We start from the raw sequence: 25,493 nt of genomic DNA on the forward strand, positions 1-25,493 counted from the left end.
TCCCCATATTCTGAGTGAGATTTTCTTTGGCAAATGGGATCTTACCAGACACTGTCCAATGCTTCTGGACCCTTCCCTGATCAGTTTGTGGTGTGATGTGTTGGTGTAGTGTAGACCATCAAAATCCTGGCTGCTTGAGCTTGTTGAGACTGCTAAATTTTATAGATAGTTGAGGTTAGCCACGTAGTAGATGGTTGGGTTAAATCCTTTAAAAGTGCCATTTTATAGATACTTAAGTTCATTTTAGTGTCCATCTTTCTAAAATTTACCACCTGCTTCCCTCACTTCTCAGAGCATATTCTGCAGCCTTGATGACTGCCGATTACCATTATTATAAGGTCTAAAGGTGCAAAGAGCACAGGGCACAATCACACCCTGTGGAGAGGATGGGGCATCAGTCCCCTGGCAGCCCCAGAAGCCTTGTCCATGTCCTCTCCAATGCCAGCCTATTGTCTGGACTTTAACCTGTTCCCAAAGAACACATATATAATCTCACAAATGTTAGAGGCCTGTGTCCTGGCTGACTCTCTGCTGAACCAGTCAGGGCCTCCTTTCCAAATTTCTGTCAGTCTTTCCCCGCTTTACAGTGTTCCCATATTATCATTTAATTAACACTTAAAACATTTATGATTTAATTAATATTAAAATGTATCTTTTAATCAATTCATAATTTCATTAACTTTGTTTTAAAAGGAAATACTCTATCACCATCATAAAGGAAAAATCAACACAATTTTCCAGAAATAGAAAAAGATAAAACTACATACCATGAAAATAGGGCAATATTATTCATTCCAAGTAGCTTTTATTACCAGAGAGAATTCTAAGCCCAAGGCCTGTCTTCCTTTCATGTAAATGGGACATTGGCAATTTACAGAGAGGTGTTGGAGATAAACTCTGACCAGAGATTCTCTTCAGTCGAAGGACTGAAAAAGTCAAAAGATAGGACTGTCTAACCAAGTTATATAACGTGGGGTCCTTGGGCAGCTATAATCCACTTTTGTTTGTTAGGCCCAATTACTGTCTCAGATTTGAAACAGGCTTCCCCTAGGTGTGTTTTAGTTTGCGATGCCAATACCTGTTGACTTATCAATACCATTCCAAGCACCATCCCTATAGATATGCTAGATGGAAACCATCAGCTATAGTGTCTTCTTATCCTGCCCTCCCCTGTTCTAGAGCATGAAGTGAAAGAGTTCTGGCTTTGGTTCACAGCCTGTCTCCTCTCTTCACTGCGTGATTCTGGGTAAGGTAATTGACCTCTCTGAGCCCATTAGTAGATAGAGATGATAATATCATTGTTGTAAGTTTGTTGTAAGGGTCAAGAGTGATGGTGTACATAAGACACTGGGATTTACTGTAATGAGGATATATCTCATTGCCACATTTGCATCACTGAAGATTTTGTGTTCAAGTTTTGGGAGAGAATCTTCTTCCCAGGCCTGCATCTTCTGTTTCAAGAAAGGAAGATAAAGGTCCTTCTGCAGACAAAACCAAGGCCACACATTAGGTGTGTTGGGTTTCCAGTTCCTGTTGTCTCTAGCTAGAAGTGGGAGCTGCTCCCTCTAGATTCTGTGGATCACTACATTCCCATGTTTGGTTTAAGATGGTGCATGTTGTAAGTGGTCATCAATGGAAGATTCCTGACTGAGCTAAGTACTTTCTTCAGTGAGGTCATGCATGATGCTTAGTGGTGGCAAAGGGAAGATGCATGTAGAGGTGTCAGAACAGGTTCATTAACTGGGAATCCATTTCATGTAAATGCCCAGGTATTCTGAAGGTGGGCATGGTAGGGTAGTAACCAAGTGCCCAGCTCAAGGAGAAATGAGTTCCTAAGTGTACATTCACTGTTCCAGGAGAACCCGGCAGGGTACAGAAAATATTCTTCTCTGTTCCCAATAGACACAGTCTTTTTTTCTGTCATCTCTTTCTGTTCCTCTTCCTTCACTGCCATTGAGGGTAGAGCGCCCTTTGGTAAATGAAGCCAAGGAGGGTTTTGGGTCGGGTTTTCTTTTCCAGGTCTCACGTGCAGCAGTGGGGGGAGCCTGCCAGTGAGTGGGTCAGGCACTGGCCCGGTCCTTGTTGAATCCTTACTGCCTGCCCCCCAACAGAATCCCCAGTCTACGGACAAGGAAATGGACACTCAGGGAGGTTTAGCCACATGCCCACAGCCATCCATTTGGAAGAGGCAGACCAAAATTTGAACCTGAGACTGTACGGTCTCCTAATTGGTTTTCCATGGCTGCTGTAATGAATGAGTACCGATTTAGTGGCTTAAAACAGCATGGGTCTGTTCTCTTACAGTTCTGGAGGCCTTATGTGTGAAATACACTGATGGGGCTAAAATCAAGGTGTTGGCAGGTGTGGGTCCCTCTGGAGGCTCCAGGGGAAACAGATTCTAAAGGCTGCTGGCATTTTTTGGCTCATGGCCACATCCCTTCAATCTCTGCTTCCATCATCCCATCTCCTCCTCTGACTCTGAGCCTCCTAACTCCCCTTTATAAAGACCCTTATGATTATACTGAACCCATCCAGATAGTTTGGGTATTCTCTACACCTCAAGGTCCTTAACTGTATTATATCTACAAAGTCCCTTTTGTCATATAAAGTATCATATTCACAGGTTCAGTGGATTAGGACACAGACACCTTTGGGGGGTTGTCATTATTCAGCCCACACTTGAACGCTCTGGACTGGGGATCTTGTTTCTGCATCTCCCCTCCAAGAACAGATACGTGCCCTTGTCTTTGGCCAAGAGCCAAGATCCTAGATTCAGTGTCAGACAGCTTATCTCAAACTCCCAGTTTCAAGGAACATACTTGGGTTGGCACGGGGGGCAGGAGGTTCTCTGAGGAAGGTACCCATATGCGTGGGGAGCGTGATGCGCTAGTGATTAGTGCGGGGTTATTTCTTGTTCTGTTCTTATAACAATTATTACATTTCCTTTTCTGTTCCAAAAAAGGGTTTCAACTGTGCTTATTGCATCACCACCCAAGCGATTAATGGGCCCATCTTTTTTAGACTCACTTTGGAGTAGACCATTAGCAAAACAGGTCAGAAAGAGCAGCCTTCAAGAAGTGTGATCTGCTTGTCTTTATTAATCTGCTGGTATTGTCTTGGCCCATTTCCCCACAAATTTAAAAGACACACAGAGTTTTCAGGGAGAACTCTTCAGCATTTAAATGCCTTGTTTCCTTCTGTTTACTTGACTGTCAGGCACTCAGCTCCCAGGCCAACAAAACGGGCCTCTTGTCACCACGGAGAAATTTGTGTCGGCTAAATCCATGGTTGGTCTGTCGCTTTTCTTTCTCGGCTCAGTTACCCCAGTACCTTCTCTGTGGTTTGTGGTGGGCTCACGACTCTTGACCTCAGGACTCTAACCAGTCCCGATGAGACCGGTTTGTCTGAGACAGCTCACATCCTTGGGTTCCTTGTGATATGTGGGTCACCCCTGTTTTAATCTGACAAGAAGTGCCGATTGCCTCCTTGGGTTTCAGAGACTGTGGCACCGCAGTGCCATTTATAATCCCACATCCCTGGTTGGCTTTAGGGACAACCTTGATATGAAGAGAAAGGTAATTGTCAACAAATTAGGGAGAGAAACCATACAATAATGCCAGCCCAAGGTAGGCTAATGTAAAACAAAGTCTAAGGTCATTACTGGTTTATTTCTGTGTGTGTATGTGTGTTATACAGAAGACAAAAGACAATCTAGGTGAGACAGGCAAGATTCAAGAAACCCTATGACTGAGCCGACAGATGTCAAGAAAATTTCTCAAATTAAAAAAATATTTCCCCTATTTGGCATCAAATCTCTGCTGGCCTTTTCACTCAAGTTACTTGATTTAATCCCCATATTAACTATAAGTTAGGGCTAGTTGTTCCCATTTTATAGATCAGGAAACTGAGGCCAAAAGCAATGAATTGGTTTGCCCAAGATCACAAAGTCATGAACTTTCCAGCTGAGGGCCAAAGGCAGATCTGTCACTGAACGCCATCCTTTCATCTCTATTCTCGCTACTCCAGGCCTGGTCCATGCACCAGCGGCATCAGCCAGCCCTGGAAATGCAGAAGCTCCGACCTGCCGAGTCAGAATCTCCAGGTGACTTGCAACGCATTGCAGTTTAAGAAGAGCAGTTCACTTCCACCTCAACCTCAGCTGAGTCAAGGAGGCAGCGAGTGGTATTCCCTGTGCATGAAGCCTATTGGGAGTCTGCAAAGACAAGAAGACCCAGCCCCTGTCATGAGAAACTCAGAGCATTAAGCAACAGACCGCCGACCCTGTGGGGGTGGAAGTGCAGTAATGACCATAGTCACCAGGTGTTCAGAGAGCACAGGGAGGGGCAATTCGCCAAGAACACTGTCTGTTGGAGCTTATTCCTAATTTGAGTTAGAGGCCACAGGTCACTGTGGTTGAGAACAGCAGCTCTGGATTCTCACTGTCTGGTTTCAAGTCCTGATTCGACTACCCATCTGTCTGTGATGTGGGACAATTTACTTAACCTCTCTGGGCCTCAGTTTCTGTATCAGTTTCTTTATCTGCACAACACGCGAGTACCATAATGTTTCTAGGGGATCATAATAGTACCCACTTGTGCAGATTAAGTGAGATGATGCCTGTGAAGGACACAACACAGTGGCTCACACTCAGCTTAATACATGGTAGATTTATTTACCACTGAATATACAGCATAGAACAATAAAAAAAAGGCCAGGAAGGGTTTTCCAGGCAGGGGGTGCCGGATGAACAATAACTCTCCAGATGCTGAAGCATGACTGAATGTGACATCTGGGAAACACATTAGAACATTTTCATTCTATTGAAGGAGATATTTCCCTAGTATCTACTCTTTGCGAATCACTATACTCTAGGCTCTGAGGATATGGAGGTGACTTCACAAGAACAGTTCCTGCTCCTGAAGGCCTCATTGTCAAGGGCCAGACAACCTTTGGTCATCCAACATCATTTGTATGTTTCTTGCAGAGCTACACATTTTCCTATAAAGTACTACTTTAGCTGCATCGCACAAATTTTGACATGTTGTATTTCGTGCTCAATCATTCAGAATATTTCCTGTGTGATTACATGTTTATTGTAGCCTTGACTCATTTCCGTTCAGCACAGCCAACACTCACTGAATACATGCTGTGCACTTAGCAGGGGCCTCAGCACATCTTCAGACCTCAAGGAGCTCACGGTCCACAGAGGCATCTACCATCTGGCTGGGGGAGATAGACTTGAACACAACTATTTACACAGACTCTAAGAAGTATCTGTTCCAAATGTCTCAACCCATTTCTCTGACTTTCAAGGTGTATTTCACCATTTGATTGCTGCCTTTGAAGCAAAGCCTGACCCCGTCACCCTCATATTACCAGCCCCCAGCACACTGCGCTGCACAGAGTAGGCACTTTTTAAGTATTTATTTAACAAGGTTGTCCTTTGGATCCCATGCATTTTGTCGCTGTTGTTTGAGCTATTATCTAAACCTGTCTGATTTTAACTCACTTTTACACTATTCAGCTAAGATGTGTCCAAATCATATTTGTTAGCAGTGGAGCTCTCTCTCCCTAATTGTCCTGCAAAGTGTCTGGTGAGTCTGTGTGGGATACTGCACCCCAAGACTCGTCCCTTTTCCTTTACCACCTTTGAGGCAGAGAAGCCCTTCTCGCCCTCTGCCCCCCATCTGCTGTGGGCTGAGGTGCGTGCTTGGGCCTCTGCCCAGATCATGCTTGGAGTGGCACCAGCTGCACAGGATATATGAAATATTTGCTCTGGGGGATCCAGGAGTGGCCATCCGCGTAGGATCAGCTGGTACTCCGGATAGAAATCATTCGCCGTCTTTGCTGAAAAGTCACTGTGCTTCTCCCACACCCAGCAGTTTATGGGGCCATATCATTTCTAGTTTTCTGGCTCTAGCCTGTTTTGAAACATGGTCAGGTGTTAAATAGCTCCATGTTCCTGTCAGAAGGCGTTGTTTCTGTGGGGAGAGGGGGCCACCTCTCAGTCCAGCCAGCATGGCCTTTCAGTGGGCACCTTGGAACTTGGTGAGTCCCGGTCCTTCCAGCAGTTTGACCCAAGATGTCTGCCCCTCTTGCCCCTCCATTTGGGGGGCATCCTTCTCCCCTTGCTGGAGGGGAGTGCAGAGCTGTGGGGAGGTGCCTTGTCTGGGAGTGGGTTTGGAGGGTCATGACTGTCTCTACCCAAACCAGTTACCTACTTCCCCAGGAACCATGTTGCCTTTCCTTCCTTCTACCCTTGATCCGTTCACTCAGTCGCATGTGAAGTAGAGAGTGATGGGTAATGGGGTGGGTTCGAAAGCCATGCTGCCTTCCCCACATTGCCTGTGATAGCCTTGGACAAGTTGCCTGAGTCTCTGAAGGCCTCAGTATCCTTATCTGCGAAATGGGTGCAAGACTAGTACCTACCTCTTGAGATGGTGAGGATTCAATGAGGTGATGTCTGCGCAGTGCTTGTGTCAGGAGCATTCTACACATACCTGAACTCTTGCTATTGTTATTCATGGCAAAGATTTACTAGGCTTATTATGGGTGTAGCCATGTCCTTAAAGAATTTTTAAAGTATCCATTCTCCCAAAACCAAGTGTTCAAGTGTCTAAGTTGTGCCTTTAGGACATAGATATCTGATTAGTGAGATCTATAAACACCGAAGGAAGAGTGGGATCGGAGCAAAGGAGGGCTTTAGTGAATTCACCCTGGTAGTTGTGCAAAGGAGGGCCTGACCTGGAGAGAAACCAGAGGCAAAAAAGAAGCACCTCAGTCGGAGACACATGCATGTCTAACAATCTTCCAGGTGATGTTGAGCTCATGGTCGCAGGACCACACTGAGTGGTGCTGCACCAGGCCATGCCCGGGCCGCCACAGCCCCCGTGACTGCTCCCGCTATGCCCTCAGCAGCAGGCACAGGATGGCACGCGGCCCTGGGCTTCCACCTGTACCTGCTGCAGAGATCTGACCAATCTGTCTCTGCGTGACCCGCCTCTCCCCTTGGCCCGGCTGGTCTTGCTGGTCTCTGTTATTCCTGTTATGCGTGGAATTCTCTTTGCTGGTCACCAGTTGAGGGTTTTCTTTCACCTCTCTGGGACTTGTCACTGCAAGCCCTTCCCCTGTGAGTACTAGTTGTGGCTAAGAAGTTGCGTGTGTACACACACAGTCCCCTGACAGTTTGTGGGATGGGCGCTGTCTGGGGCAGCCTCCGCATGCCAGGTGCAGGAGATTAGACCGACTGCATGCCTTGCCCTCGGCTATTTCCAAGCTAGTCTGCAAAGGCCATTTCCCAGGCTATTCTAAGAAGGGTTCCACTGGGTAAACTTGGATCACCCAGGACCGGCAGAAAGCCCTGCTCTTCTTCATCTCTCTCACCCTAAAATGTGCAGTAGTCTCATGAGTAAGCTGCCAGCAAACTCTGAGATAGGAATCCAATTAATCAAGTTTTTAGAGCTGTTTGTAAAATGAGAATAAACAGGTCCCTAGCAAAGGCCTGGCAGGCTCTCCTGATGGTTAGATTTTAGTGCTCATGGGTAACAATATCTGTTTTTCTTTATTGGGCAAAACAAACATAATATGATATTTAACATTTTAACCATTTGTCAGTATACAAATCAGTGACACTAACTACTCAGGAGGCTGAGCATCTTTTCTTGTGCTACTGGCCAGTTATTCAGCTCCTCTGGAGAAAGTGACATCCATTCTGACATTCCGATCTTTCTTTATTCCTGTGTTCTCTGGGTGCCTGGCCACGGTCCAGCACCTCGAGTTTCTACGGAGCTAATTTCCTCTAGTACTGTTTAGAATTTGAGGTAAAAAGAAAACAGTAATTGAAATAGACAGTTGTTATTTACATCAGGGGTTTGGTATTAAGTACCCTTGTGCTTTTTCATTAGCTGTATTATATTCTTATTATGTGTTTTACCAGGTAATCGTAATTCCTGGCTTTGGGATTTTGTAGCTTTCTTCATGGTTTATTTTGTAAGCAGACAAAGATGGCCAGGATGATTTTGAAGCCAGTGGGTCACAGCAGAAGAGCCCTTGAAGAAGAATGACATTGTAAGCAAACCGAAAAATGATGTATGAGTCAATGGGGAAAAAAAAGTCCTTTAGAGCTTTCTAATCTCCAAATAGTTTTTCTTTATAATTTTCTGAGGTTATGAAATTAACTCAGTAGATTGGGGTGTAGTTCATCACTCTAATTGCTGAGCATTTTAATTATCAGGCACGTGTTATGCTTTCGTGAAATGCTCATTTCACAGCCTACTGGTAGATCTTTCTGTAGAATTCACACCAGAAATTAGGTGCTGACCCATACAGGGCTTTCCCATCAAAGAGAAAGGTGAGCGTCCCCCCTGCCGTGGTCCACATGCAAGAAACTGTAGCTGTACCCTAGTGGGGATGAGGCAGATTGTTTCCATTCTGTTTTGATCATCAGAATAACAACAAGCACCAGAAGTTCCAGATTTGGCCCGAAGATGCTTTCTTTCCTCCTGTGTCTCTGCTCGTACTGTCGCTACTTTTCAAGAGAGCCACGGGGCAGGCCCAAACCTTAGGCTTTGATATCTGACAGTGAGGTGCTTCAATACTTCAAATAGTTGACGAAAGGGTGTGTTAAGTGAAAGTCTTGGAGGGTCTTCAAAGGCACGAATGAATGATTACTTCATGGGTGTCTCCTGCGCACCGGGAGCTCCAGAGCGCGTCCTACCACGTGGAGCTGGGGGTCACCATTCATCCACTCGTCCAGAATATTCAAGGAAGGCCCTTTTTCCTTTTCCCCTTCTTTCTGCCCTTCTTTCCTTTGTCCCTACGTGTCTACCAAGATTTATCAAGTGCCTGTAGCATGTCAAGCATGAAGTCGTAAACTAAGTAAGTAAATGTAACAAGTCTCTGGTAAAGCAGTGACCTCAGCACAGTCTTGCTTGCTTTCTGTGACTGTGTCAGCCCGGATTCAATCAGGAGGCATGAAACTACACAGTCTAACAGGGAAAATGTAATATAAAGCTGTTTTAACTCCAGTAAGGTATTACTGGCTACTGTTGTAAGGGAATGCAGGCTTGGGAGCAGCCACCACCCCAAAGGCTGAGGTCATGCACCCAATGAAGGAGCACGTTCTACAGGACTGGGACCCGGTGACCATGGTGCATTGGATACAGAGTTTTTCTGAGGCCATGTGCAGAAGGGACTCACTGGGAAGCCACCCTCCATGGTGCCAGGGAAAGCTGTGTATGGGAGGCAGTCTACCGTGTAAGTCTCTGGAAATCTGCCCCAGGGAGAAGGGGTAAGAGTGAGCTGCCCCTGGAAGGTGCCTTCCGAGTCTGAGCTGGTTCCTCCAGTGTCCCTCCAGCGCCCTCTACTGGTGAAGTCCAACATGGTGCCCTGTGCCCAGGGGGAGAGGTCCCTTGGTCACTCGCCAGGAACTGGTAGCAGGGTTTGGCACTAAAAGGTAATCAACTGAAGCCCAGCATAGGTGCTAATATGTGCTAGGGAAATAAGGAGTGTCAGGTGAGCTGTTTTATAGAGAATATTCAAGGAAGGCCTTTCTGGAAAGATGACATTTGAGCAGAGACCTGAGGAAGTGAAGCTGGCGGCAGGGCATTCCAGGGCAAAGGGCACAGCAGGTGCAAAGGCCGTGAGGTAAGAGCGGGCATGGCATGTCTGAAGGTCAGCCGTGAAGCCAGCTGCAGCATGATGGGAAAAGGTGAAGGGATGCACAAACTCTGAGAGCTGGCCTTTGGGCCAAGCACACACGCTAAGAGGGATGACTTGAGCAGAGAGGTACCCAGACCTGACTGGCACGTGAGAGGATCACTCTGACTGCTGTGTTGGGAGTGGATTGGCGAGAGAGGTAGTGAGGCTGATGCAGGGACCCCAGTGGGGAGGCTTCTGCAGGGAGCCATGAGACAGACAATGGCGGCCTGGGTAAGGTGGCCGAGGTGAGAAGTGGCCAGACCTGGCTGTGGTTTGTGCGGAGCTTTTGTAATGGACTGCAAGTGGAATGAGGACAGGGGAAGAATCCATGTTTATAAGATCTTGGCCTTGAGTTATTGAATGAATGAATGTAGTTCTCATCAAGCCTTTGTTTGAAAAACCTCAGTGTCCAATGTAAACATATATTCAAAAGTGGTCCCTGTTCTGTTTGGGGTGCTGAAATCATTTTGGAATAGATGGTGTTGATGGTTGTACAACCCCTCTAAGCATGTGTGCTTGGCCCAAAGGCCAGCTCTCAGACTTTGTGCAGCCCTTCACCTTTTCCCATCATGTGCAGCTGGCTTCACTGCTGACCTTCAGACATGCCATGCCAGCTCTGACCTCACGGCCTTTGCACCTGCTGTGTAATTAATGCCACTGAACCGTGCCCTTAAAAATGGTTAAAATGGCAAACTCTATATTGTAGATATAACCATGATTTAAAAGTCTGCAAAAAAATATTACAGAAATCATGCTATTTCCTTCTCAGGGCATCTCTTCAAGGCATTGATAGCATGCATGTGTCTCCTCATTGGCACTGTTCATCACGATCACTTAGTGGGATGTCTGCTGGGTCTTCCTCTGTCAAGTTCCCATCTTTCTTTTTGTAGGTAATAAACACTTTGGAGGAGATTTGTGGTGATTGTTATTACCATCACAGCTACCACCAGTTCCTTCCAGGCTTCTAACAGCTGAAGCTTAGGCATGATTTTCGCCCATTTCCCAGTAGAAAACAGAGACTCAATGTAATTAAGTAACCTGCTCAAGTCAGCATAGCTGGTGAGCGGCTAGCCTGTAAACTGCATGAGGGCCGGGGTCTTCGGCTGCTGCGTTCACCAGCGTATACCCTAAGCATCAGGCACAGGGCTTGCACGTGCATTAGGCGCTCAGTACTTGTTACATGCGTAAGATGGAGCCCAGTGCTATATGCTGTGACTCCACACCTCATGTTCTCCCTCTACAACTTCTGCCTCTGGCTCCTCGTCTGTCACTAATTAGCTCTACTCATCCCTGAGATTTCAGGAATGTCTAGCTGCTCCCTAGCATGGAATGCACTGTCCCATTGCTCCACCCACGGCAGAGTCACTGGCCGCAGACAGACACCAGACATTTGGCTCTCCGAGTGACATTCCTGCCCTGCTAAAACAATGGGGCAGCGTGGCATGTTGTCCTTCATGTTAGCTGAAGTTGTACGATACTGTGTTTATGGGAAAATGCTGTTACTATTCTTAGGCTGGTGGTGGTTCGCACTTATTCATAGCTCCGCATTTGTGGGTGGAACGAGAAGTTATAATAGAGTTGCAGGTGCCTCTCATTGTTTTCCGCTGCTCACTGGATAGTGTTTATTAGAAAGGAAATCACAGTGGTGTGTCTGGAGCTGAAGTCTGAACAAATAACCCAAAAGGAGGAGTCCGAGGAAGGTGGGCAGCGAGCGACAACAGAGAAAAGAAAAAAACAAGTTTGTGCTAATTGGGATCAGGCAGTACTTTGCATGTGAATCGTGAACAGGAAGCTTGGCGGCAAAATGGTTATTGTATTCAGCCTTTGTTGGCCTACTTCACATACTTTTACAGAAGATCCAGAACTTGGATTTAACACGCTTTACCCAGGCTTTTAAGGGAGTTTGAAAATATAATTCTGAAAGCATGTGGCTGACATGAGATCCTTTCAAAATGTTGAAAACTGCACATGGGATGCATGCTGTCTGCACACACATCCTGCTTAATTTTCTTCTGTTCCTTGAAAGAAGCCATTCCAGGTTCTCTGGAAAGAAGGGCTGGAGATTTTCATTCAAAATGGGCTCTGAATTCTGATAGGCATGGGAACCCATGTCTCCTGTAAGTTCTTCGGCCAGTTCCTTGAAAGACCACCATGTGTGGGTTGGGCGTGCGCATGTGCATATGCAATAGAAAAAGGCTATTCCCAGTACTTGGCATGTTCTGGACTGGGGGGTATCCCCCGGAGACTGTGCTTCCTGCCACATGGACGTCCGACAGGTGTATTCCCTTGTTCAGCAAACACTTACTGCAGAATACAAAGAGAAATTGAATGTCACCCTTGTCTGGAAGCCCTCATGATCTTCAGAGGGAGACAGACCCAGGGACAACTGAACAGAATGCTGGGGTTATGCGCTGGGATGGCAGAGGAATGAGGGCTTTCAGCATTGCATGCAGTTAGGGAAGGCTTCACGGAGGCAGCCGCGTTCCCAGTCTGCCAGGGAGATAAATGGATTTCCCTTCCAATCAGAGAAGGGAGGGAGAGGGCATTCCATGTAGAGCAGGAAACAGCTCAGAGACCCTGAACACGTGTGACCCACCCCAAGGACAGCATGTCATCCCTCGTAGCTACTGTGTCCAGCTCCTGCTGGGTGGGAGAGGGACTGCAGGTGACTCTGGAAAGATAGATAAGCTGGGGAGCAGTTGAGTGACATCACAGCCCTCGCCCGAGACTGTGGGGAGCCATGTCAGGCTTCAGAGAAGAGGAGGGACATGATCGCCAACTCCCCCATCAGCATGGTCATATTTTGGGAAGTGTCTGGTTCTTGAAATCCCTCAATTCCTCTTGCCTCCCTGGCTGCTTGCCTCTCTCCTGCCTGCTCAGCGAACTGAAAGACCTCAGAACTATGTTCAGCCTTCCCCAGTAATATCACGAAGCAAGAATATTTCATGGCTTTGCAACTTATGAGTGTTTTGACTGCTCGCAGCAGAGCCTTTGGGAACCGCAGTGTTGCCCCCACCCCCACCCCCACCCCATGGAGTTCTCTGGCAGCTTGTTGATGAGTAAACTGGGGCCTGACTTTTACCTTAAAGTGATGTTCTTTTGTGGCTTGTCTACTCCCAAGAATTGAAATACCCAAACTCATTCCTCAGCTCTTGGTGAAACAGAGAAGTCACTGTGGCATATGTCAGGGACATGCACAGGTTGTGAGCGACCTTACACCTTCCACGACCTTGGAGGGCCTGGCTTTAACCTCTACCCCCAGCCCACCCTGCTCCAGTAAGCATCAGAGAGTCCTCCTATGGGTCGGACCTGAACTTTAGCAATATGGTACCATGAGCGCTTTACCCAGGGTACAGGTACCCGCTGGGTGGGTGGCATCATTACAATAATCATCAGAGCATTGTTTGAGACATTTTATTTCCCCCTTCATCTCTACTTTTTGTTTCCTGTAGCCAGTGGAGTATTGGCATTGGTTCAGCTACTTTCTACCCAGCCGTGAGTGGATGTGCAGCCCCCTCTTATCCAGGTCCTGGTGCATAAGACCAGGAGCTGCCCTAGAGCCTGAGTCCTTTGGAGTCAAGGTCAGGAGGTGGCCATCACTACTCTAATCACTGGACCACGTGGTGACACACATCAGTTCCTGCATTTACTCTTCCCAGGGTGGGACCCAGCTACAGATGGTCATGGGTCCGTAGGGGAACATAATGGCTGGTTCAGAAAACCTGAGTCCAACTTCCAATTGGACAAAGAAACAAGTGGGAGTGGAAGGCAGAGCTTGGATTGGTGATTTCAGAGAACTGACCCCATGCTCTCCCATGATTCCTCCAGGCTCCCTCTAGAAGCAGCCGCTGTACGAGAGGATTGTGGGTGAGCAGCAGGGTGTAGACCGAGTTTGCTTTGCTCTTGCTGGACAGAAAGCACAGTGGTTGGGACCCTGGCCTCCGGGGTTGAAAGCTGGCTCTGACACTCCAGTGTGAGACCTCTCCCTAAGGACCTTTAGTGGGAAGTGAATCATTGTTTTTAAGTACCTGGGGCAATGCATACCCCTGTTCCTCGGTTTCCTGAGATGCAAAATGGGTATTCCAGCAGTTCTTATGAGAACTAAACGTGATGCCACACAAACAATGCCTGGCAAGGAGCACCTGGGGAACCTGACCGCATTAACCGCATGTGCTGTGCCAAGAAGGGTGGTCTTTACACACTGAACTGATTCAGAGTCCGTGGGGATATTTGCCTCCAAATCCCAAAAACACATTCTTTCAACTTTTCCATTAATTTTTAAGATAAATTTGAAAACAGTAACAGAAAGTGGGAGTGAAGGCAGGGTCAGGAACGTCTCAGTGGGTATTTTGTAAGGATCGCTGTTTCTGGGTTTCAACCCCTGCATGTGGTCTGTCCTGCCGAAATCTGTCCCCCTGTTCCCTCCCTCTCTTCCCACTTAGTGAACATTGACACCGACTCTGTGCCTTCCTGAGTCACTACTGTCCAATAGGACTTTCTGCAGGGATGGAAATGTTCTGAGCCTTCCTTGAATGTGGCTAGTGGGACTGAAGGGCTGGGTTTTTTAATTTAATGTGGCTTCATTTAAATAATTGAAGTAGCCACATGTGGCTAGTGGCTGTCATATTACATAGCACAGTGGAGGCACTGGAAATACAGGTGTAAAAAGACTCTCTGCCTGCTCATGGGGGGCTCCTGGGCATGCTGGGAGCCAGCCATTCACACAGACCATCAGGGTGTGGCAGGACAAGCACGGGATGGAGTCATGTGCAAGGAGCTGAGGAAACAGGGCCAAGTAGTATCTAATTTTGCCACAGGAACCAGGGGTGACTTCACAGAAGACTCTCTAGCAGAGTGTGCCGACCTCTCCCTAAGGACCTTTAGTGGGAAGTGAATCATTGTTTTTAAGCACCTATCAGGTGCCAGATGTGGGACCAACACTTCACATGGATGCTGTCACATTTGACGTTCGTCTTTGATTTTGCCACCCATTCTGCCGATGGGAAGTCTGACATTCACACCGGTGACCATCCACCCCGACAAGTCACAAAGCATGAATAATAGTTAAATCAGGGTTTGCCTGACCCCAGGCCACACCAGGCAGCCTGTTCTTGATTTATCCTCTATACACTTCATCTCCTCTATTGGACTCCTTTTAATATCCTGGTGATTGGGAGCCACTGACACGGCCCCATCCATCCCCACTCAGATCGAGGCCAGATTTCACATAACTGGCTTACCGCTCAGCAAGGCATGAGGTGACAGCAAGACCACAAACTAACAAATACACCGGTATTTACATAATGTTGGACCTCAGCATGATGGATGCTTGTGTTGTTGACGAGGGTGTCACATGCTTATGCTCTGATCCTGGTCTCAGTATGACTGTGAGGATGGGGCCGAGTCATTTCACAATTTGGGTGAGCGTTCCAAGCTTCTCAGAAGACCAACGCAATAGAAATTCAAGGTATGAAATTCAAGGTGTGGTCTCAGAGTCATTTTATTTTACAACGTCTATGCTATGATTTTCGATATGTAAAATAAGACCACCACCCACCATCTACATCCCTCCTCTTTGAGTGTTTAGGGAAGGTTTACAGGTTGGTTTGAAGTAAGTCTTCTCCGGAAAAGCTGTCTGAGGGCATTGATTTTCCAGCCCTGAACCAGTTCTAACCTGTTCATTGGAAGGGAATCATATTCACTGGCTCAGAAACCCCAGGAATCTCTTTTCAGTTCCAGCTTAGCGCTTGCAAGAAACAAACACCCGCATTTCCCGAGCCATGTACAATTCCCTACAAGGTGGCACTTAACAGGGATATGGTGTCCCTGCTCCTGGCAATCAACCTGTTTGATTCCTTCCAAATCCTACTTCAGATCTCTAACTATTTTGGAGGTTTGACAGGTCTGAATTAAGCCAATGAGCTCAATCTACTTGTGGGATATTATACTTGGAAGGGATTCATAGAGATCACAGTGTACCTAAAATGACCTCTTCTACATATCCCACCATTGGGAAACACAAATGTGGCTCCCCCATACGAGAGTCCTGCTGCTACCGCTGAGGATAGCTGACATTACTTGCTTCCTCCGTACAAGACTTGCTACGCAGCACTTTGTGTAGATAGTTTAGTTTTTGCAAACCTATGAATAAATTGTATTATTACATCCATTTTAAGGATGAGGAAACCCAAGATCTGAGAATTTTAGCAGCTAGTTCCATTTCACACAGTTAGCACCTGATGAAACTGGGATCACACACAATCAGTCATGTTCAAGAACCTTTTCTCCTAACTGGCACGGAAGAGCCATTCTTGTCCCACATGGACAGTTGGTGGCAGAGGTGGGATCTAGACTGAGGCTTTCATTCTGTACCATCTCTGGCCCCAGTGAGGGGGAAGAAAAGGAGAAGGGCCTTTGGGACTGAATGTGTATAAAAAATTACTTATTCCTGCTCTACCCTTCCTATAATAGACCAAAATAGAGGCGCTGAATTGTAGCACCAAAGAGAGCAATAGGGAGAAGCTGTTGGACCAGGCCTTTCCAAGTCGAATTGCATACTCTCAAATGTCGGTACCCGTGGAACACAGCCAATGGTGGTACCAGTGGGAGCTCAATACAGGTCTTGTTTTAGCTGTTGAAGTGTAATAATTGATGTGGCCAGTGTTCCTGGTACTAGAAGTGTCTGTCAGGTTCATGGGGTCCCGGGGTCCCACAGCCTGGGCAATGGTCTCCTCACCTGGGTCTCCCCCTCTTCAGTCCTCTGGCTAATGAAATCTGTGGGGGGCTCTCTTCCCCTCCTAAGACAAGACACCACAACATTCTTCTCTTGTCATCTCCAAAGGCTGGGGACCAAGGAGGGGGGGATCCCAAGAGGAGCTGTCTACCTCAGCTCAGGAGTCTTAAGGCCACATCCATTCATTCCTGAATCAGTTGGTTCATTCGCTCACTCACTGACTGAATGATTGATCCGTTACGCCATCATTTTTTGATGTTATGCAGAACAAGAGCTGGAATAAAGTAGAAAACAAGTCAGAAACAAAAAGGCCCCTGCCTTCAGGAACCTACATGACCGAGGGGGAAGAACACACTGAGTATGGTAACAAGTAAATATGCAAGATGAATAGAGACTGTGATGAGTCCACCAAGGAGTTACACTGGGCCTTGTGGGAGGAAATGGAGGGAAGGAGGAAAGTCAGGAGAAGACCGCCTTAAGGAAGTGCTCATTTGGGCTGAAAGCAGAGAAATGGAAAAGAACCTACAGCTGGGAGGGCTGAATGACAGGTGGCATTCCAGGCAAGGTGGCCAGAAGTGCAAGGGCCCTGAGGCAGAAAGGAGCTTGGAAGCTTGGACTGTTTGTGGGCCAGAGCAAAGAAGGGGCCCATGTGGCCAAAGTAGGGTTGGATGGGAGAGGGTCATGGATACCAGTGAGGACTTTATAAGCAGGGGAGTGACGGGATCCAGTGACATTTTTCGAAAGATCTTTCCGGCTACCTTAGGGAGCCCGGGCTCAGAGAGTAAGAGAAGACGTGCACAGATGACAGGGCCTCACTCAGGGCCAGGCTGGGGACCAGACAGGCAAACAACTGCCCACACGCCTCTGCTACCCCGCTCTTTGTGGAAGATTCTTTTGCAGTTGCAATCTTCTGAAAACAGAATATCCCGAGTTACCAGATGGCGTTCTAGAGCCGAGCAAATGCTATCGTTTCTGAAAGGTAAATCAAGACAGGGAAATGATGACACATTCACCACAACTGAAGTGTTTGTCGGGCCTATCGGGACCGTCGGCTTGTGCCAAACAAAGCCTACGTGTCTGGGGACTTCTTCAGTGTTTGCCAGTAACTGGGTACTTGGCTATAAACAGAGCTATTTTGGAAATTCTGCATCTCTCTTTGAAAAAAATGGGAGGACAAGAAAGGGGAGCTGTGTTTCAGATCTGAGAAATATGCACTCCCCCCCTCGCCTTGCTATCTGCTAGCAGTATTCCAGCACTTTCTCCACTCTCCCGCTACTTCCGCACCCTGGGTACTCCTCAGAGGGAGACCACATCCGTTTCCAGAAATGCGCTTTGAGTTCATGACCTGTTGTCACCGAAGTATGGATGATGTGAATCTCTGGGGAGCAATGAGTTAAAACCTGCTATTACTGGGTGCTTCCTACTTACGTGTTTATCTTTTCTTGCCCTTATTTTACCCAAAGCCATTATTTAGTCTTATACAAAGACATAAATATTATTTTCTAAGTAAAAATAATGATGATGACAGTTATGCTGGTGATAATGAAGATGCTGATGGTGGTGATGGTGGTGATGATGTCAGTGGTGTTCCTGGTACTGTAAGTGTCTGTCAGGCTCATGGGGTCCTGGGCTCCCACAGCCTGGGGAATGGTGATGATGATGTCAGTGGTGATGGTGATGTCAGTGATGTTAGTGATGGTGGCGGTGGTGGTGGTAACGATGAAGGTGGTAATGGTGATGACGTCAGTGGTGATGGTGATGATGTCAGTGGTGATTGTACTCATGTCAGTAATCTTAATGATGGTGGTGATGATGAAGGTGGTGATGATGTCAGTGATGTTAATGATGGTGGTGGTGGCGATGGTGATGGTGGTAACGATGAAGCTGGTGATGGTGATGACGTCAGTGGCGATGGTGATGATGTCAATGGTGATGGTGATGATGCTGGTGGTGATGATGATGTCAGTGATGTTAATGATGGTGGTGGCAATGGTGGTCATGATGAAGGTGGTGATGGTGATGACGTCAGTGGCGATGGTGATGATGTCAGTGGTGATGGTGATGATGGTGGCGGCGGCGATGGTGATAATGGTAACGATGATGCTGGTAATGGTGGTGATGATATCAGTGGGTAACATATACTGAGCCCTTGCTTTGTGTCACACAATATTCATGGATCTTTAGATGTAATACCTTTGAATTCTCATCCCAACCCCAGAGGTATCATCACTATCCTCATTTTACATGTAAACTGAGGCAGATGCTTGGAGTTCAAGAATATGGTTCCAAAGCCTGCTTTCTTAACCACTGCCAGATTCAGTGAACTTTTTCTCTTTTTCTTTTGGGAAGAGACAGATGATGGGCTAGTGTGTTTGGTAGCAGATGTAAATCATCACCTTCATTAGTTTTAATTTCTATTTAAAGTTCCCTCTTCGGTCCTCTTGCTTCGCCCTACCTCTGTCCTTCCTGTTCATGCCCTCCCCTTGCCGCACCCCCTCCCCACGCCGCACCCCCTCCCCACGCCGCACACCCTCCCCACGCCGCACCCCCTCCCCACGCCGCACACCCTCCCCACGCCGCACCCCCTCCCCACCCCGCACCCCCTCCCCACCCCGCACCCCCTCCCCACGCCGCACCCCCTCCCCAGCCACACCCCCTCCCCACACCGCACCCCCTCCCCACACTGCACCCCCTCCCCACGCCGCACCCCCCCTCGCCGCACCCCCCCCTCACCGCACCCCCTCCCCACGCCACACCCCCTCCCCACGCCGCACCCCCTCCCCACGCCGCACCCCCTCCCCACACTGCACCCCCTCCCCACACTGCACCCCCTCCCCACGCTGCACCCCCTCCCCACACCACACCCCCTCCCCACCCCGCACCCCCTCCCCTTGCTGCTGCTTGTTTTCCTCTCTCTTCCAGTGGCTGCTGCCTTTACGTTCAAGGAACCTGCACCTTCTGATGGATTCCCCTGGCTCCCTCTCCATGCCCTTCTTTCCTCTGAGCACTGCTTTTGTCACAAACTCCAGCCACCACCCCCCATAAAACTGCCCCTTCTGTGAATTAGGAGACAGCACAGAGCTCCCCCCTCATATTCTGGGACAATGCTTTCAACATTTGTATTGCATAGCACTCCAGAGAGTCCAAATATTCTCCTAGGTTGGGATGGAAAAGTGACCCCACTACTTGGTAATTGAGTGCAAGAGTGATGGACCCGAAATTATTAGTGCATTTCCTCATCTCTACCAACTAAAGAGGGTTCCATCTTTATTTCACCTCCCAAAGACAACTCCATTAGCTCTCCGGATTATTTCCTTCCATTTTTTTTTTTCCAGACCTGGTCTTTCTGTGGTTATGCATTTTCTCAGTTACAATCATAATCATACAATTTTAAGGTCCTTTTGATGTATTATAGCATTGCAAAGTCTTTGTAAATGTATTTTATGAAAATAAGGTACACACCATTATAGGATGTGATATTTTAGTTCCATTGAGAAAAGGAGAAACACTGTCAACTAAACAATGATCCAGAGCTTTCTCCTCTGTCAAAACTTATTATTTCAGAGCTATTAAAAAAGACGTTTTGACTTGTTTAGATGGAGAACCCATCATAGATCAAGTGGCCATTTCCATGTCTTCCCACAAACACAGTGAACTTGAGCTGTAATACTGAATCATTCTGTGATCTTCCTGAAGACATTTTAAATGTCAATTACTCTCAACATGGAGAGCACCAGTAATGCCCTCATTTTGACTGAAATGTGCACCATTTCAGTTATGACCAAATTTGCAGGAATAAAAAACACATGTCTCAAAGTAGATGAAAGATGATCCTTCATTTGTGATGGTCGCGTGAGGGTTGAGGCTGTATATGCCAGACTTTACTTAACTGTTCTCTTAATCATCAGGCATTTAGATTTTGACAGGTATCTACTAAGCTCTGCTCACTGCATGCATGGCACTGTGCAGTTAGCGAACCATTCTGTGGTGGGTGGGGACAGTCCTGGGCTAGCAGAGAGGGCCCAAGGGGCCAGGCCTTGAGGAGGGGGCATATCCTCGCACCCCACAGCAAAGAGGGGGCGGGAGGAGGGCCTTGGTATCCACCACGCAGCTGCACTTTGCATGAGTTCATTTGATCAGTCTTCCCCAAAGCCAGGCCCTCCCACTAAAAGCTGCTGGGGGCTGGAATGGGCCTTGGAGAGGTGGATGGGCATGGCCTTGGGAACCCTGCGATCTGTGAAGGTAGAGTAGGTGCCCGTGATGTGCCAGGCATGCCGCATGTCTTTTACAGAGACATACATACCATCTTCTAAATAAAAGTAGGGATGAGATGATAATGGTGGTGGTGGGGAGGGTGGTGTTGTTGATGATGTCAGTGCATATGTGTCTTGAGCGCTTACTTTACACCATGCTACACACATGGCTCTTTATACGCCACCCCCCAAATCTGCACGCTGACCCTGTGAGGTAGTGCCACTGTGGCTCCCACCTTACACGCCACTCAATCCTCACACTAAGTAGCTCTTACTCCCTTTTGTGGATCAGGAAACTGAGGGTCAGAGAGCATAAGCTCAAGTTCACAGGCAGAAACAGGATGGTAGGTCGCGCCCGGACTCCTTGTGTGACCGTGATAAGACCACACCTCTACAGTGTCCTCATTGGAGCAGAAAGGTATGGAGTGAGAATCTGCCTCTACCTGGCCTTTCCCCAGCCTGGAATCTCCAGGAGGCTGGTGAGTGAAGTTCTTACCCATTTGGAGATTATGTGAGCCAACCTGTAGATCCAGGCTACCTGCTGTGTGACCCTAAGCAAATGATTGCATCTCTCTGAGCCTCAATTCCAAAGTGGGAATAAATAATAACAACTGCCTCAAAGTATTGTTATGTGGATTAAATGAGATAATACATGCGAGCGCCTGAAATTTGGCTCTCGGTCAATGGCTGCCATTGTTATTGTTATTTTAGCTGTTTTTAGCCACGCATTTGTGAGGCAGGGAGCCTGATGAATGGTCTGGAGGTAAGCCACCTGAAATCTCCATTGGAGACCAGCGTCTCCAAGGCCCACCTCTGACCTTGCTCATAATGACCAACATCCGTCAGTCCCCAGGACCACCAGGGCACTGACGGCGGAAGGTGCCACGTGTTCTCCCTAGTGTCCAGCCAACACGTGCTGGCAAATCTGAGGTCATACTCACAGCCTGTGACCCCACGTGGGTAAGCCAGACCCATTCTGCAGCTGGTCAGGGGGCTCATGGGTCACTTTGGGCCAGAGAGCTGGGGGGCGGGGGTGGTGCATACAACCAGCTCCCAGGCGGTACACATGGCCGCCGTGATTACAGCCACAGGGAAGCTAAATTCTAGAGGCTTGCGCTGTCTCTGGGGAATACACTAATTGAGAAACAACATCCATAAAAAATAATTCAATGTTAGTATGTAAAACTAAAAACAATAACCAAGTGTTACTGGCTGTCTGGAATTAAGCAAAGTAAGATGAAGTATCTTTTGTCAGCAGGCACCCCCAGCAAAGGGGAGTAAGGACCACAGTAATTCTCATTCCTTCCAGCGTGGCAGGGCACGAGCCACCTTTGCTGCAGGAATTCTCACCCCCGAGCAGCAGCTTCAGCACCTCGCTCTGAATGTTCCTTTGGGCGCCAGCTGCTAGGAAAGAGACTCAATTAAGACTTTTTAGGGCCACAAAGAGGTCTTCAGTCTGGAGCACTCTACTCTGCAGCCAGTGGTGTGCTGGTAAATGTTTAACAACCAGCTCTCTGGGGGGAAAAGTGTGCATATGTGTATCCACACACACATACAGAATTACAAGTGACTCATATAATGGATGTGTAGCACATAATTTATGAATAACGATATACACAATACTCTTCCTTGTAAACAAGCACCACTGTCTAGTTCCAGAACATTTTTATCTCCCCCCAAAACAAACCCCATTATCCATTAAGCAGTCATTTCCCATATCTCCTTCCCCAGCCCTTGGTAACCACTAATCTACTTTGCATCTCTATGGATTTGCCTTCTCTGAATAGAACATTTCATAAAATGGAACCATACAATATGTGGCCTTTCATGTCAGGCTCCCTTCGTGTACCATAATGTATTCAAGTTTCATCCATGCTGTGGGAAGTACTGGAACTTCATTCCTTCTTTATGGTTGAATTATATCCCATTGCATGGATAGAACACATTTTGTTGATCCACTCATCAGTCGGTGGATATTTCCACTTTATGGCCATTGTGAATTATGCTGCTTGAATCATTCACAGGCAAGTTTTTGTTTGAACACCTATTTTCTATGCTTGTGGGCATAGACTTAGGTGTAGAATTTTTGGATCATACGGTAAGTCTCTGTTTAACTTTTTGAGAAGCTACCAAGTGGTTTTCCATAGATTCTGTACCACTTTATATTCCCACTGACAGTGTATGAGGTTTCTAATCTCTCCACATCCTTGCCAACCCTTTTATTTTATGTTTGTTTGTTTTTATTATAGCCATCCTCACTGTGGTTTTGATTCACATTTCCCTAATGACCAGCGATGTTGAACATCGTTTTATGTGCTTATTGGCCATTTTCATATCCTTTGGAGAAGTATCTACTCAAGTTCTTTATATTTTAATTGGATTGTTTATCTTCTGTTGTTGAGTTGTAATATTCTGGATACTCGAATCGAACCAAATACATGGTTTTCCCACATCGTCTCCCATTCTGTGGGTTATCTTTTTACTCTCTTAATAGTATCTTTTGATGAACAAAACTTAAATTTTGATGAAGTCCAATTTATTATTTTTTTTCTTGCTTGTGCTTTTAATGTCATATCTATGAATTGAAGCAAATCATATAGTCTTATTCAGGGGCAAGGCATTATGTCCCACCTACAAACTGGGGACACTGAAAATTTGCATGGCAGAGACCACGGATTAGGGTGGAGTGAAGAATTGGGGCCATGAAAACAATTTTTTTCACATTGTGATTGATTTAGATTGATTCTGATGGGTCCCCCAAGGGCTTTGCCCCCCAAACAGAGTCCCGGTTCTCTTAGCAAAGGAAGGAAGAAGGGTGGGTTAGGGGGCAGTGGAGGGAACAGACGTCTGTGGGAGCCTAATCTCATGTGTAGAAAGCTAAGTTCACTGTTGGCCACATCCACATGAGATGACGGAGGATGTGTTAGGTGCCTCTCTGAGAGGAGGAGAGGGTTGTCAAGGAAGGAGACAGCCAAGAAGGCCATGTCACTCACCAGGATCCCCAGCAGGGAGCTCTGACTGCCCACAGCTCTGTCCTCTGCTCATCCTGGCCAGCTGAGGTTTAGCAGTAATAGATCCCCAACTTGGCTAGAGAGCTGTGCAGAGACAGGAGGGAAGACACAGATCCCAGCCTCTGTTGATAACCACGATGCGGGAGTGGGAATCTCCTTATTCTGCTGCAGCTTCAGTGGCACCGTGAGGACCTGTCACGTGCAGAATTCTCTTCCTGCTTCTAGTTCCAATGCACGAACGCTTCTCCTTCTCAAAGTTGGCCCTCCACAGTGCAGTGTTTGGCTGCCCTCAACTCAAGAATCCAAATCCAGCACTGCCTTTCCTCATTTTTTATCCAGTTTTGCCTTCCAGAAGCCCAGATATGACTTCATTTTTAAAATGAAATTTTGCAGGTCATTAGCCCATAATGATTAAGTGATTCTGGTTATTAGCATAAAACACAGCTGTAGTGCACAAGAGGTGACCTTTATTGTTTAAATATTATACCATGCGTTCATGTAGTGCACAGCAAAATTATATATTTTTCAGACTACTCAGCCATTATGGAAATGACTTATGATTTCATTCAGAAATACTGCAAATGCAGTTGATCTTTTCAGTGGGGTAAATATTGCCCAGAGTGATTCCTAGGAGAAATGGGGGTCAGGAGCAGGTTTGGACTGGGAAGAGGGCCTATAGCAGGAAGGGCCCAGAGGCTCCTGCCATTTGATGAGGTCCTTCATAACCCAGGCAGTGACCCGGGTTCGAATCTCCCTGTGTTCCCTTAGGCAAAATACTCAGACTCTCTGAGTATCAATTCATTCTCTAAAAAATGGGTCAATAATGTCTACTTCTTACGGTTGCTGTAGGCTTGAGCTAGGTGAGCTCTCAGTGGTCACCAGAAGGCCTGACCCACAGTGAGCCTGCAGTAAATGATGGCGGCTGCTATACTTCATGCTATTTTTGTCACTGCCATTATGCTGAACATTAGTGTTAGCACCGGGGCCACGGTGGTGCTCTGGCCAGGGAAGATGGAGACTGCCGTCTTCAGGCAGTGAGCACACGCAGGGCCTGTCTAGGGCAGAAGGTGCCAGAACAAGACATGGAGCTGTCATCTGTGGTTGCTGGTGCCTGGCTGCCCTTACCTGGGTCAGTGACACAGAAATGACTCTCCTTTTCCGTGTTAACTCTGTTGGCATACCGCAGATGCCCGTGGTCAGTCAGTCAATCTCGTCGTCATCTTATTAGCATGGTGAGACGTCTGTGAGTAGTGGGAGTTGGAGTCTTCAGACTGGTCTTTGAGCTGGTGCTCCCTCCAGTCAACCCAGTCCACATGTTGGTGGTTAAGGAGATGCCTCTTTTAAGGATGGTGCTGGTGGTGCTGGAGGTGAGAGTAACGATATTGATAATGACAGTAGTCATGACCTGAATTTATCGAGTGTTCAAAAGATGCCAGATATTGTGAGCACTGTATTATTTATCCCTCACAGATATTATCTTTTTACATATGAGGAAACTGAGGCACACATACTTTAACTTACCCATGATGTCAAGTAGAGGTCTTGAGTCCAACAGTCTGACCCTAGAAAGCTGGCTCTTTACCATTCTGTTCTTCTGTCTGTCCAGCTATTTTTCCAATGAGTAGAGTGGAAAGCTCTTAAGCTTTGAGGGCCGCCCACAGGCCACATCAAACTTTTCTTCAACCATGTGTCTCAGTGAAGTGGGTGCTTACGAGTTGCTCTACATCAAAAGCGTCTACAGAGGCTTTAGGCCTCTACTGGGTCTTCTTGGTTCTAAGAAGGAATTCAGAGTATACA

General features: G+C 47.2%; 1 protein-coding gene across 3 annotated transcripts in view; it reads left to right on the top strand.

Annotated features, from left to right (window-relative positions):
- Window positions 1-25,493, top strand: part of WWOX (WW domain containing oxidoreductase) — a 901,165-nt gene that overhangs the window by 537,384 nt on the left and 338,288 nt on the right. Inside the window, exon 9 of one of the 3 annotated variants that reach the window (XM_073226546.1) lies at window positions 4,027-5,398. The exons of the other annotated variants lie outside the window; for them this stretch is intronic. Coding sequence (XP_073082647.1) covers window positions 4,027-4,128 — 102 coding nt within the window. The 3' untranslated portion in view covers window positions 4,129-5,398. Of the gene's footprint in view, window positions 1-4,026; window positions 5,399-25,493 lie in introns of those variants that run through there. 3 annotated transcript variants of the gene reach the window in all.

The sequence above is a fragment of the Manis javanica genome, chromosome 17, assembly GCF_040802235.1.
Source record: "Manis javanica isolate MJ-LG chromosome 17, MJ_LKY, whole genome shotgun sequence".
Classification (NCBI taxonomy): domain Eukaryota; kingdom Metazoa; phylum Chordata; class Mammalia; order Pholidota; family Manidae; genus Manis; species Manis javanica.